Genomic DNA, 13,342 nt, shown 5'->3' on the forward strand with positions numbered 1-13,342 from the left:
CATAGCGGATGCCTGGATGGTAGGAATAGGATGTGGCAAAAATCCTTCCCGAAGCCTAGCTGTCATTATTTTGAATGTTATCCCCACCATACCTCGTGTTTGAGTGTGCGACCTTTTGATTTTGCCGTCTGAATTAAAAAGAATAAAAGGCGAGCGATTAAGGCATATCTACGGGCGCCCATACTTTGGTGGCCACGGGAAGTCACCGGCGAGGACTGCCCTGAGGGCGGGAAAGGGTGGTCACTGGGTGAGCCCGAAGCACCTGACATAAGGGCGGGGACCCCGAAATGCACACGAAGTCCGGAACTGGTCGTCTTTGATTTTCATTCGCCCTAGTCTCTGTTCCCTTTCGTACTCAAAGCTCGTGCCTCCAGGGAGGGGAAACCGGAGATAGGGTCTTCGGGCCCCGGGCAGACCCTCTGTGCCGCTACACACCGTTCGGGCCTGAGGCTGTCAGGTCCTCCCCCAGACACCTGCGGACCCTCCCCCGCCTGGCTTCCCGTCTGGTCATGGCGAGATTCTGGGTCTGCGTAGCCGGTGCTGGCGTCTTTCTTGCATTTCTGGTTTTGCATTCGCGTTTTTGTGGCTCTCCAGTGAGTTGGGTAGTGAGGAAATGACTGTCGGGTGTGCGGATAGCCCTGTTGGGAGGCGTCGCCACGGTCGTGGGATGGAGGTGGCAGGCCCTGGTTCCCTCAGTAGCTTGTCTCAAAGCTTGCACCTGGGTCCGAACTGCCTTGACTGTTATAAAATTTGAGTTTAAAAATCTGTGTATCTTACATCGCCATTTTCCTCTTTCCCAACTCCTACTACACCCTCAAATAATTTGCAGACTTCTATTGTGGTCGTGTTGGTCTTCAGGCACATAAGCCCATTTCTTTGGAATTATTTCAGTCCAGCAAACTTCTAGTTGTCAAGGCATGCTTAACAATAAGCCCTGTTACCATCCGCCCCCCCCCACCCTTTTTTCTTCCCTAGAGGGTAAACTAAATCTGAATTGTCTGATTTTATTTAAGGTTTTGAGGAACTTTACTTTTGCAGTTTCCTGGAGAACTGAGAAAAGTCTTTACCGGCTGGATGTGGATTGGCCTAAGCACCCAGAATATTTTACCGGAACAACATTTTGTGTTGCAGTTGACTCCCTCAACGGATTGGTTTACATAGGTCAAGTAAGTAAAATAGAGAGTTAAAAAAATTAGGAACACGAAACAACAACCTTCCTCTCTTGCTGTAGTAACTGACCATATGCGTTTATATCATGCTAATTGTGCAATTTATTTTTGAGTTGGTTTCAAGTATTTTGGTTTCGAATGTGAAAGATATGTTAGATTTTGAAAGTGGTTTTTGAAATATTAGTAAAATTCTCAGTTATTTTTTTTTCTTCGCCAAGATACAGATTACCTTTCCTTAAAACTGATCCTAGTTATTTTTTGTATACCTTCAGAGAGGGGATAACATCCCAAAGATATTAGTGTTCACAGAGGATGGATATTTTCTACGAGCCTGGAATTATACAGTTGACACACCTCATGGTATTTTTGCAGCCAGTACTCTATATGAACAATCCATCTGGATCACGGATGTAGGAAGTGGTATGTATACTAATATCTATTAAATTATCTTACTGGAAATCGCATCTTTGCACATGTCCTTGTTTGTGTTGTTTAAAATCAGAGTTGCTGAATCTAATTGTAATTTCTTTAACGATTCATGAAATCACATTTTTTTTTTGTTTTGTTTTTTGTTTTTTGTTTTTTTTGAGACGGAGTCTGGCTCTGTCGTCCAGGCTGGAGTGCAGTGGCCGGATCTCAGCTCACTGCAAGCTCCGCCTCCCGGGTTTACGCCATTCTCCTGCCTCAGCCTCCCGAGTAGCTGAGACTACAGGCGCCCGCCACCTCGCCTGGCTAGTTTTTGTATTTTTTAGTAGAGACGGGGTTTCACCGTGTTAGCCAGGATGGTCTCGATCTCCTGACCTCGTGATTCGCCCGTCTCGGCCTCCCAAAGTGCTGGGATTACAGGCTTGAGCCACCGCGCCCGGCCGAAATCACATGTTTTTAACAAACTTTATATTATGCTTCTGTGGAATTAAGAAATTTGACAAGGAGCCTGTTAATATAATCTTTCCTTGAACTTGTCTAGGGACTTTTCCTCTTTAAAGCATCAGTTGCTCTTCTCAGATTAAATAACTAAACTGAAGCCAAATAAAGTGGCAGTCTCTAAAAGCAATGACTGGAATCCTTGACTCTTATTTTCCTTTTCCAGTTCTCTTTCATAAAAGATTGTGAAATCGTAACTGTTTGGTTGCTCAAAGTGCAAAGATTGCAGAAATTGGTGTTAATGTTTTTGAAATTCTACTGACTGAAGTATGTCTGAAATCTTCCGGCCATCAAATATTTTATTTATTTTATTTTTTTTTTTTTATTTTTATTATTTTTTTTTTTTGAGACGGGGTCTTGCTCTGTCACCCAGGCTGGAGTGCAGTGGCCGGATCTCAGCTCACTGCAAGCTCCGCCTCCCGGGTTCACGCCATTCTCCTGCCTCAGCCTCCCGAGTAGCTGGGACTACAGGCGCCCGCCACCTCGCCCGGCTAGTTTTTTGTATTTTTTAGTAGAGATGGGGTTTCACCGGGTTAGCCAGGATGGTCTCGATCTCCTGACCTTGTGATCCGCCCGTCTCGGCCTCCCAAAGTGCTGGGATTACAGGCTTGAGCCACCGCGCCCGGCTATCAAATATTTTTAGTACAAAAAAACTGAAAAATAAAGTGAGCACAGCTGAATGGCAGCTATGGAGAAAGTTTTCAGAGAAACAATTCACCTGTGGCTGTAGCTTAAAGCAATACCTGAGATGTCCTGGCATTACCCTAGGAATTCAGGAAGAAATGAGATTATAAAGACATTATTTCTGGCATTCCTTGGCTCAGTTGTGTTCTTGAATTCAGGGACATCCTGGTGCTACAGTCCTGGCTGATTCAGATACCATTTTTTAGAGATAATGAGTTCTCAGTTTCTGTAAGTAGTGCCATTATCGCAGCTGTTTTCAGAACCCATAAGATTTCTGGGCCTCAGCTGATGGCCTGTTTATTTCATGCTGTGTTTTACATAGTAAGATTCTGGTTCAACCAAAAAAAATCTATAGATTATCACTGAGTGAATTGTAATACTGTAATGAGGGTCTATTTTCACTTTTTTCCTGAAGATCCACTGTTAAAGACCATTACTTTTAGTTCATTTTATTCATGTGATTTTTAAAAATAAGACTTCATTGATTCCCAGAAATAAAAAGAGCACAGATGATCTCTTCATTTTTTCCATTACAGCTAATTTTCTACCCAGAGATCTGAAGACGGTTTTATGTTCCTACTTCCCAAAGGAATAAATTTCCTCTAATGAAAAATATGGCTACAAATTAGCCTTTTTTTAAAAAAAAATTTTTATTGGTAGTCTTTTTTGCTAGTTTTTAGAAACTTGGAGGCTTATGTGTTTTTTATTGCTATAAACTTGAGCTCAACTGTCCAAAAGTATAATAATAAATAAATAATTTAACATAGAATTGTAATGTAAGCTGATTCACTTTCTTTCTGGTAAGCTCAATGTATCCGGTTTGTCTTTTGAATACCTATCAATTAATTGGGTATATGTACCTTCAAATTGATTTCTGTTAACTGCTTTATGATATTCCCTTATTGATAGTCTGCTTTATGCTCTTGCTTGTTAATTTTAACTTAAAGAAATTTTAACGTGAGAAAATAAGATACTCATGATTTACAAAGATTATTTTCTTCTTAGCAAAGAAAAGTTGAGGGGTTGCATTTTGAATGTCTCCACAAGGTGAAAATGCAGTTAAAAAAAAAAAATTCTGTACCATAGAGAATGTTTTTGTTGACTGAAATTTAAGATCTGTATGTGAATGATTGAAGTAACAGTTTCAAATATAAGTTGTTCCCTTTACATTTTCTTCTTGATTTCCTTTCATAAGCAATGCTTATTCAAGGTCAAAAGATTAAAAAAGAAAATGCTGCCCCAATACTTTGTTAACATTCTGAGTTTCCTGTATAATGAGTCAATTATGGGGATGTTATTTATTTGAGTTTAGAATCCGCTTATTTTGTACTAATGGAGATTTTAATTCGTGATCAAATGTGGCTATAATTTACAAAGAAGCTATAGTGCTTATTAGTTATATGTAATTTCCTAAGTCTATCAACCATTTATTACTGTTTAATTCTATCAAATTTTTGCTCTTAGCTTACTTGAAAAATCTGAATGTTTGTATAGTGGTTTTATTTGTGAGATGTACATATCTATCTTTATAGGATTCTTTGGTCATACTGTTAAAAAATACAGTTCTTTTGGTGATCTTGTTCAAGTCTTGGGTACTCCAGGCAAAAAAGGCACTGGTTTGAATCCTTTGCAGTTTGATAACCCAGCAGAATTATATGTAGAGGACACAGGAGATATTTACATTGTGGATGGAGATGGAGGATTGAATAACAGATTGATCAAACTGTCCCAAGGTACATGACTTAATTGTTTATGGTATTATAAAAATATTATAAATTGGATTGAATTTGTTTGATACTTGGTATAATGTTTTAAGTGTTGTGTATGAAGCAGTGTGTAAAGAGCTAAGTGTATTACTGCCAGAAAACTGAAAAACAGATGTATGATTGCCCACAATAAATGATCCTGATAACAGGCCGACTTTCTTCACCAAAGGCCAGGAGATTCCTCCAAAAGTACCTGGCAACAGTATGAGAATTTCTAGTGGGCTCAGGAGATAAGTGTGTAGAAATTAGAAACCTAGAAGTCCAGAGTCAGATATCCTACAGGCTGATTAATCTGCAAGCATTTTATTGAGTGCCCTTTCTCTGTCCTCTCTAGTATAAGGAGGTGCAGATCTGTTATGTATGAAACAATGCAATGTGGTTTATGGTATTGATTCTTAAAGCAAAATCGACTTAGGAGGAGAAACTAAATTGCCTGGAGAAATAGAACCAGATGTCATGAAGGAAGTAGTTATTGAACTAAACTGGTTTTGGTGGGAGGAGAAGGGAGGATGGATGGAACATTCATGGAGGGTTTATCATGCATGGTCTACAGGCCGTTATTAGCAGGAAAGAAGGTGAAGATGCACTTTTTCAGCAGCATAAAATACAATTTGGGATGTTTTTGAAGTCTTATTTGAGGATTATTAAAGCCATGTTTTTGCCTGTAAAGTTTTTGAGGTTTTCTTAGTAGGAAAGTGATGTTACAGCAGCAGGTTTTATAAGACATTCTTTTAGGATCTATTTCAAGTGAGCTCTGTCATTTGGAGGCTGTGTAGTCAATTTATCATTTAGTACCTGAATTTGGTTGATAACAGTTAAAAGGGACGTATAGGGTAAGGATAAAGCAAGAATCCAAAAATTTCAATGAAAGAAACAACAAAATCTAGGAGACAGATTGAATATGGGTATATTAGTTTCCTGTGGTTGCCATAGCAAATTGCCACAAACTGCATGGCTTTAAACAACATAAATTTATTCTCACAGTTTTGGAATCCAGAAGTCAGAAATCTGGTAGGCCGTGCTCATTCTAAAGGCCCTGCCTTGCCGCTTCTAGTTTCTGGTGGCCCAAGCATTCCTTGGCTTGTGGCAGCATAACTCTGATGTCTGTCTCCATATTCACATGGCAGCCCCTTCTTCTCTGTGTGGTTTTGTGCCTCCAGTCTTTCCCTTCTTTCTCTGAATAAGGATTTAGGGACCACCCTAAATCTAGGGTAATCTCGTGAGATCCCTAATTTAATTTTATCTGCAAAAACTATTTCCAAATAGCATCACATTCCCAGGTATCAGGAGTTAGGACTTGGACATGTTTTTAAAGGACTACAGTTGAACCCACCATAGTGGATAATAAAGGAGATAGATGGTAAAATCATAATGTGAATTTTTTTTTTTTTTTTTTTTGAGACGGAGTCTCTCTCTGCTGCCCAGGCTGGGGTGCAGTGGCGTGATCTCGGCTAACTGCAAGCTCCGCCTCCCGGGTTCAGGCCATTCTCCTGCTTCAGCCTCTCGAGTAGCTGGGACTACAGGCGACCCCACCACGCCCAGCTAATTTTTTGAAGTTTTTTAGTAGAGTTGGGTTTTCACCATGTTAGCCAGGATGGTCTCGATCTCCTGACCTCGTGATCCACCCACTTCGGCCTCCCAAAGTGCTGGGATTACAGGCGTGAGCCACCACGCCCGGCCCATAATGTGAATTTCTAAGGTCTGTGGAATACTAATATCAAGTAACAGATAAGTTGGGAAGGGGAACCAGTTTTAGGGAGAGGATGGCATAAACCCTAAACTGATTTTGAAGCAGTCATGAAAAATTCAAGTGGAGATAATAATTAAAGAAGTAGATTAATTGCCTAAAGCAGAGAAGGAACTTTAAAAAAATTAATTGTAAGAGATGGGCAAGTGGGCGTATAGACAGGAAAGCTGAGAAAGCATAGTCAAGTGAACCAGCGGTGTAATTAAATAGTTCTTTGTAACCTGTTTCATAAAATATGCAAATGCATGAGACATTCTATATGTTGTTCTGACTATATATTTTTATCATTTATAGATTTCATGATCCTTTGGCTGCATGGAGAAAATGGGACAGGGCCTGCTAAGTTCAACATACCTCACAGTGTTACACTTGATTCAGCTGGTCGGGTAAAAATACAGTGTCATTGTATCTGGGACTATGCATCTGAATATGTTTGTGCATGTGTCTGTGTCTGTGTCTGGGCATGTATATATAGATTGTGGTATACATGTGTGTCTGGGCATGTGGAGACGTGTGTTAGTGGGTATGTCTGGGTAATTACTCTGGGGCTGGGTGTGCACACATACTTCCTTACAAATGTCTGAGTCGTATAGTGAGGGGGTTCCCCAAATATTTAGAAATGAGCACAATGGATTTCCTGTACCATTTAAAAGGATAGAAGGAACAAATAATGGATCTGAACATAAAGTTGCCTGAAAGAAAAAGTTGCCTGCTTACTGGGAAAACTCCGCTAAAAGTGTTTGCATATCTTTTCACTTCTCAAGAAAAAAAGTGCTGATCTAAAGTGGAGTGGGAGAGGTTAATCTTGGAAGTTTGAAAAAGAGTCACCTAGGCAAACTCTTGTTCTCACTAGCTCCACTTTGTTTAGGGAACAGAAAGCTTTAGCCAACAAATTTCAATCAATTTCTCTCTTTTCTGCCCTACTCGCTACTATCTCTTTTGCCTTGACTCAACTTCTAAGCATAGATCTGACTTCTTTGAGGTTACCTTTTCACAACAAAACCCCCACCAAAAAATTTGTATATTAGTTTCTCCTCCTTTTCCCATAGCAGCCTGTACTTCCTATCATAGTAACTACCATGCTATATTATAATCATTTGTCTGTCTCCCCTAATAGATGTTAGGCTGTTGAGAGTGCTTACTGAATCTCTTTTGCTTTATTTCTTAGTGCCTAGTATATCGTAGTCCTATTTATTTATTAAATGACTAAATGTCTTGACACACAATGGATACATTAGGCTGCTTGCCTTCATACCATTAGGCATTTAATCCATTTCTACTGGATTAGCAGATTCAGTGATCAGCAAACAAACTTCTAATTATGACTTGGCTTCCTAATCATAATTGATTGACAAAAATGAGAATGTTTTGATCATTAAATCTTCTGATCTGCCATAAGACGTTAATCAACCATGTGAACTTTGTATGTAAATTGGGAACTGGAAAGTTTAAATTAAACTTTTGCACATTATCCTTCTGAGCTTGGGTGACTCATTGTGTGCTAAGAAAAAAAAAAATCAAATTTCAGAGCCTGGGAAACCTTGACCCAGGTAAATTCATCATGGTGAGGAACACCCTTCTAAAAGGCCTTGGAAATCATCTGATGGGGGTACTCTGGCATTCCTGAATGATAAAGAGTGTCAATTATACACAATTGTTTTATAACAATAGCAATTCTGTTCTGAATATTTTACATAATTAACTCATTTAATCATCACCACGACCGTATATGAAAGGTTAGTCAGTTCCAGACTTCTTGTTATGTGTTAAACAGGAGTTCCCATAATCAAAATTCACTGAATGTTGAGCAGGAAAGATAATACTACAATCTAAAGTATCATTCCATCCTAGGGTGTAAACTGTACTTCTTCCTTGGTCATTTGTCTGGGATACTAATCTCAAAATCTTTTAAGAAAACCCATCCTTAGTAAAGGATCATAGATCAGGAAAAGACCTTGAGAAATTGCTTTATTTTGGCATTAATAAAGTTTCTTAAATGGTGTAGTGAGTTTTGATTTGTTTCTGATTGGAGATGAATTCAATGGCTACCAAAATTCGCACACACTGATGAAGTTGTAGTCAGGGTTACTGGTGAAGAAATAATCTCTCAATTCACAAACCCAAGAAATCCAAAGGACCAAAAGCAGGGAGGTAGAAGTAAATGGGACTGACCCACTCCCAGTGCATTATTTCATACCTCTCTACAACCCTGGCCATAAGTCATCAAAAACCATTTCCCTTTATGCTTTAAGTTGCGTGCCTGTAGCCATGAAATATCATTTAGAATGCGTCTCACTTCTTGTCTTATAACAAGTTCCTTAATAACCCATTACAGTGTATAACAAACCTAAATTAAACCTATTACTGTTCTTTATGTGTTGCTAAAATATCTCAAGCTTCTTTAGTTGGTTCAGCACTCTGTACATACCTTGGTAATAGCAGATATGGGTTTAATGATACTGCAATATGAATGAATACCTCACATCCTGCTATCTTGAGCTCTCGAGAAGTAAGGCTGCTTTTCTTTGTCACATTGCCTGGCCCAGGAGCTGACAAGCCAGTAGCACTCATTGAAAAATGAATGCTTGTTAAAGGAATGAATGAATGTTGTCACTTTTCATTATCTACTGATCCCCTGCATTATGGTAGAGTACTCCAGCTTTTTAGTTATTCACACATTTAGAACAGTAGACAGAGTATTATAAGCTTTGGGTTAAGACAGCTTTGAGTTGTGCCTCTCCCACTTGTAAGCTCACTTCAGAGAAGGTAACCTTTCTGAACTTTAGTTTTTCCTCATCTGAAAATGGGACTTATACTACCTTCTTTGGAATCCTCTTAAGTGAGATATTGTATGTGAAACTAATGAAAATAAATGTTCTTTTCCCTTTCTTTTTCTCATATTATGGATATTTTTCAATTGACTTTTTTTGTGTGTTTCTCAGGTGTGGGTTGCTGACCGAGGAAATAAAAGAATCCAAGTATTTGATAAAGACACTGGGGAGTGGTTAGGAGCATGGAATAATTGTTTCACAGAAGAGGGACCTTCTTCAGTCAGGTAATTGTTTCATTTTATTGCCAAATGCTTGTTTTAGTTAGTGTACATATCTCACTTCTCTGAATAGCTAGCTGAAAGTTTAAAATGTTTATTGTTAATTTTGAATCAGGGGAAAATAGAAATATACAGAGAAAGTTGATATCCGAGATTTTCAGATCCCAGATAAAGTGAACACAAGAAATAACATGCTAGACCTCTCCTCTAGCCTTTACTTGGTAAATTTTTAAACACAGGACAAAAATCAAAACCAGCCTAACGTCAGTTCTTCATTAGTTTCATTTTGTGGACTATGATATTGATACTTTTGAAAACTTTAAGCTAATCTTTGGCTTTGCTTACCATCATGGACATCTTATTCCCTCATAAACAGAATTAGATTAAATTAAAATTCTCCTTAAAAGATTCATTCAGCAAGTAGATGCCTACTGTTGTTTGGCACAGTAGGGGATTAAAATGTTGAAAAAAAATAACCCCTTATGTTTATTTCACAGACATTTATTATGTTAAATGTCTTTCTCCTTAGATTTACTCCTGATGGGAAGTACTTGATTGTGGCCCAGCTGAATCTTAGCAGGCTCTCAGTTGTAGTGGCACCCCCGGTGGGCAGCATTGGGGAGTGTTCTGTGATCAGCACAATCCAACTAGCAGATCAAGTTTTGCCACATCTCCTGGAAGTCGACAGAAAGACTGGAGCGGTCTATGTAGCAGAAATTGGAGCAAAACAAGTACAAAAATATGTCCCTTTGAATAGCTATGTTCCTGCATTTGGTTCATAATGTTTCTTTCCTGCAAATATTTCAAGTGGCAGTTAAGATTCTCAAATTCACTAAGTGCTTAAAAATGATGTTCAAGCACAAGAATTTACTTTTCTAGTATAAAAGATCTAGTATCAGAAAGATTTGTTTTTATATCATTAAGAATCATATATTTTGTTGCCCTCTTGGGACTTAGTTTTATTTGTAAGTGTATAAGGACATGTTAATGAAAGGAATGTAACTAAAAAATGAGGTTGGGAAGAGGGACTAAGGTCGCAACCTCATTATTTGCCCGGGTAGACTGATTGTCCCTGGGTAAAAAAAATGGGAATAAAAATGAGTTTGCAGGATAATTTATTAAATTTCATATGAAGAACTCCAGACCTCCAGATCGTGCAACTAACATAAAATGAGTTGCTTGAAAGATTGTAAATAGGATGAACTATTGATTAATTTGAGTACCCACAGAGTGCTGTGTCTTGACCACGTAAAAATGAAGAAGCAGGGTTGCCTTTTGAGTAGCTTCCAGTCCAGTGGGGAGACAAGTGGGCCAACAGTCACAACACAGCAAAAGCGACCTTGGAGCGCAGTGGGACTTTTGGAGTAGGAGCGCTGCATTTGACTGAGGGAATCGTGGATACTTCGCAGGAGAAGTGAATTTGAGCTCAGACTTGAAAACAGGAAGAGCTTACCAAGGGACAAGGAGGAGAAAACAATAATTTCCATGTAAAGAAGGTATAAAAAGTTAGAAACGTACTGTAAAGTTTGGTAGGCTTTAAGCTTGTTTTAAAGCCCAACTTGGCTTTTGTCCATTACCTATAAGATACTTAACGTCAATCAGCCTTTAAATGTTGGAATAAAATGGCTGGCATCTAAGCACTTTACTAAAAGAGGTTTTTACAAATAACCAAGGATTGTAGAGCTTCCTTCTCTTTTTTTTTTTTCTTTTTCTTTCTTTCTTTTTTTGTTTTACATGAACTCAACTTATTCCTAACATTTGTCTACCTCAAAGAAATTTCAAGATTATTCAGATAACATAGATATGTGCCAAATCCTTTGAGCTGTTAAGATGGATAATTTCCTGCTTTCCTCCTTCTACATCTTCTCCTCCCACCCCCTCCTTTGGTCTGAATATTGGCTTCCCAACTAAGACCTTTTTTTTTTCAGTTTGTTTTAGCTTATTATAGGTTTTGGAGGAACTTTGCCATTTTATAATCTTTCAAATCATTCTTCCCTCTTCCTCGCATCAGCTTCCTCTTTTCCCAGTGTTTTACTGTAAATTGTGTAGCATATGACATAATTTTGTGTTTATAGCATTTATCAAAACATATCCTCATAGACTTTATGCAGATTAGCTAATATGGTCAATTGATTTGGATAAAAGAAAGTAATTTCAGGGTTTGTTTTTAAGCCAGGACAAGAAGTGCAAGTGCCTCTTTGAAGTAATTTAGGCTAGGTAAACTGATTTTGAAATTTCGAAATGTTTTATTTTACTTTGTTTTATGAAGCCAGGACAAGAAGTGCAAATGCCTCTTTGAAGCAGTTTAGGCTAGGTAAACTGATTTTGCCAATTCAAAATGTTTTATTTTACTTTGTTTTATATCAGAGTCTTATAAAACCTGCTGCAAATGTTTCTGAATATCTTTGTAAAAGTGTTTATTAGTATACCTGTGATTATAGTACTTCACTTTTTTCATTTGGATTAATTAGTTAAATGAATGAATTAGTTAAATGAATGAGAAATGTGTTATGTTTTCTACTAAAAAGTATAAATTAAAATTTTGGCAAGAAAAGGCAATATTATCTGGCTCCACAATTAAAGTTTGATTTTATTTTCACAAAAGCAGTCTATAACTCTTTATTCATTTAAAGAATTTCAACAATTATGAAATCACAAGTTGATGCTGAAAGAATATCCTGCTTTTCACACATTAGGGTGTAAGCTGATGTGCATAAATATGACTAGAAGTTGCTTACAACATTTAAAGAATGTAGCTTGTTTTGAGGTGGTGGGCGGGTGCAACTGACAGTACTAACTAGCTAATTGTCTACATTTCTGCATTAAAAGTGGAACATCTTTATACTTCTACTTTTTAGGTCTATTCTTGGAGTAGGGGAGGGGAGAAAGTGTTCTAAACCAGAAAACCAAAGACTGTAGACTTAGCTATGTCTTTCCTTACCTGTACCATCAGATTCGGTCTTACAAGTGGAATATTTATCAAGCAGAGAAAACTTGGATGAAATCTGATGGCGAACAAAGATTTACCATAAACTGTTATTATTATTTTGAGACAGAGTCTCGCTCTGTCGCCCAGGCTGGAGTGCAGTGGCGTGATCTCACTGCAAGCTTCGCCTCCCGGGTTCACGCCATTCTCCTGCCTCAGCCTCCCGAGTGGCTGGGACTATAGGTGCCCGCCACCACGCCCGCCTAATTTTTTTTATTTTTTGTTTTTAGTAGAGACGGTGTTTCACCGTGTTAGCCAGGATGGTCTCGATCTCCTGACCTCATGATCCGTCTGCTTCGGCCTCCCAAACTGCTGGGATTATGTTCTTAGGTCACTTAACAGATTAAAAGACTGCTTCAAGCAATGTAGTGTAAGGCTAAGGCAGTCAAGTCCTAACTTGTTTTGCCTTTGCTGGTTTTAAGCACTTCTGCATTTGAAGACAGGACAGATTGGATGGTCAGCACTAAAATGGAAACTCTCCAAGTTTTGCTTTTTAGGCTCACCAAAATAAATGAGAGTTTTTAAAAGTCCTAAATGTATTACTTTAATTTGTTGCATTATCTGCTATATATTTTCAGCAACAATAAAAAAATCAAATTAATCAGCTTTATTGATTCAGTAAAAAGTTTTGAGACAACAAACATATAAAGGCACTCAGGCAGGTATCCTCTGCTCTAATAGTTCCCTACCTGGATGGGAAAACAAGCTACTTAAACCTTGTCTTTCAGTAGTTTTAGGAGGTACCATTTTTGGCACTTGCGTTATGCGTTATGTTACATTCTTGATACACAAGAGGTCAGTAGTGTTCTGCTTATAAGCATTTCTTGAACTCAAACATGGGCTAAGCTTCATAGTTTGCTTTTTTTTTTTTTTTTGAAGCTACCATGTTCACCATATTTTCATTGTTTTTCTTTTTTCCACAACTTGCTTACATCTTGAGGAAATTGGTTTATGGGTGAAACATTTTCCAAGCATTGTTGGAAATTTTTTACTGGTTAATTGGACTTGTCCACAATT

The 13,342-nt window shown here is 38.1% G+C and overlaps 1 protein-coding gene across 1 annotated transcript; it reads left to right on the forward strand.

Moving 5' to 3' along the window:
• The first annotated feature begins 200 nt into the window (after positions 1-200).
• Positions 201-11,943, forward strand: NHLRC3 (NHL repeat containing 3). The gene is made up of 7 exons (XM_001087923.5): positions 201-593; positions 1,014-1,166; positions 1,442-1,589; positions 4,310-4,510; positions 6,585-6,676; positions 9,233-9,345; positions 9,869-11,943. The coding sequence occupies exons 1-7, from the start codon at positions 510-512 to the stop codon at positions 10,119-10,121; spliced, it is 1,044 nt and encodes a 347-aa protein (XP_001087923.2). The 5' UTR covers positions 201-509; the 3' UTR covers positions 10,122-11,943.
• The last annotated feature ends 1,399 nt before the right edge of the window (positions 11,944-13,342 follow it).

Source organism: Macaca mulatta, chromosome 17, assembly GCF_049350105.2.
Source record: "Macaca mulatta isolate MMU2019108-1 chromosome 17, T2T-MMU8v2.0, whole genome shotgun sequence".
Taxonomy (NCBI): domain Eukaryota; kingdom Metazoa; phylum Chordata; class Mammalia; order Primates; family Cercopithecidae; genus Macaca; species Macaca mulatta.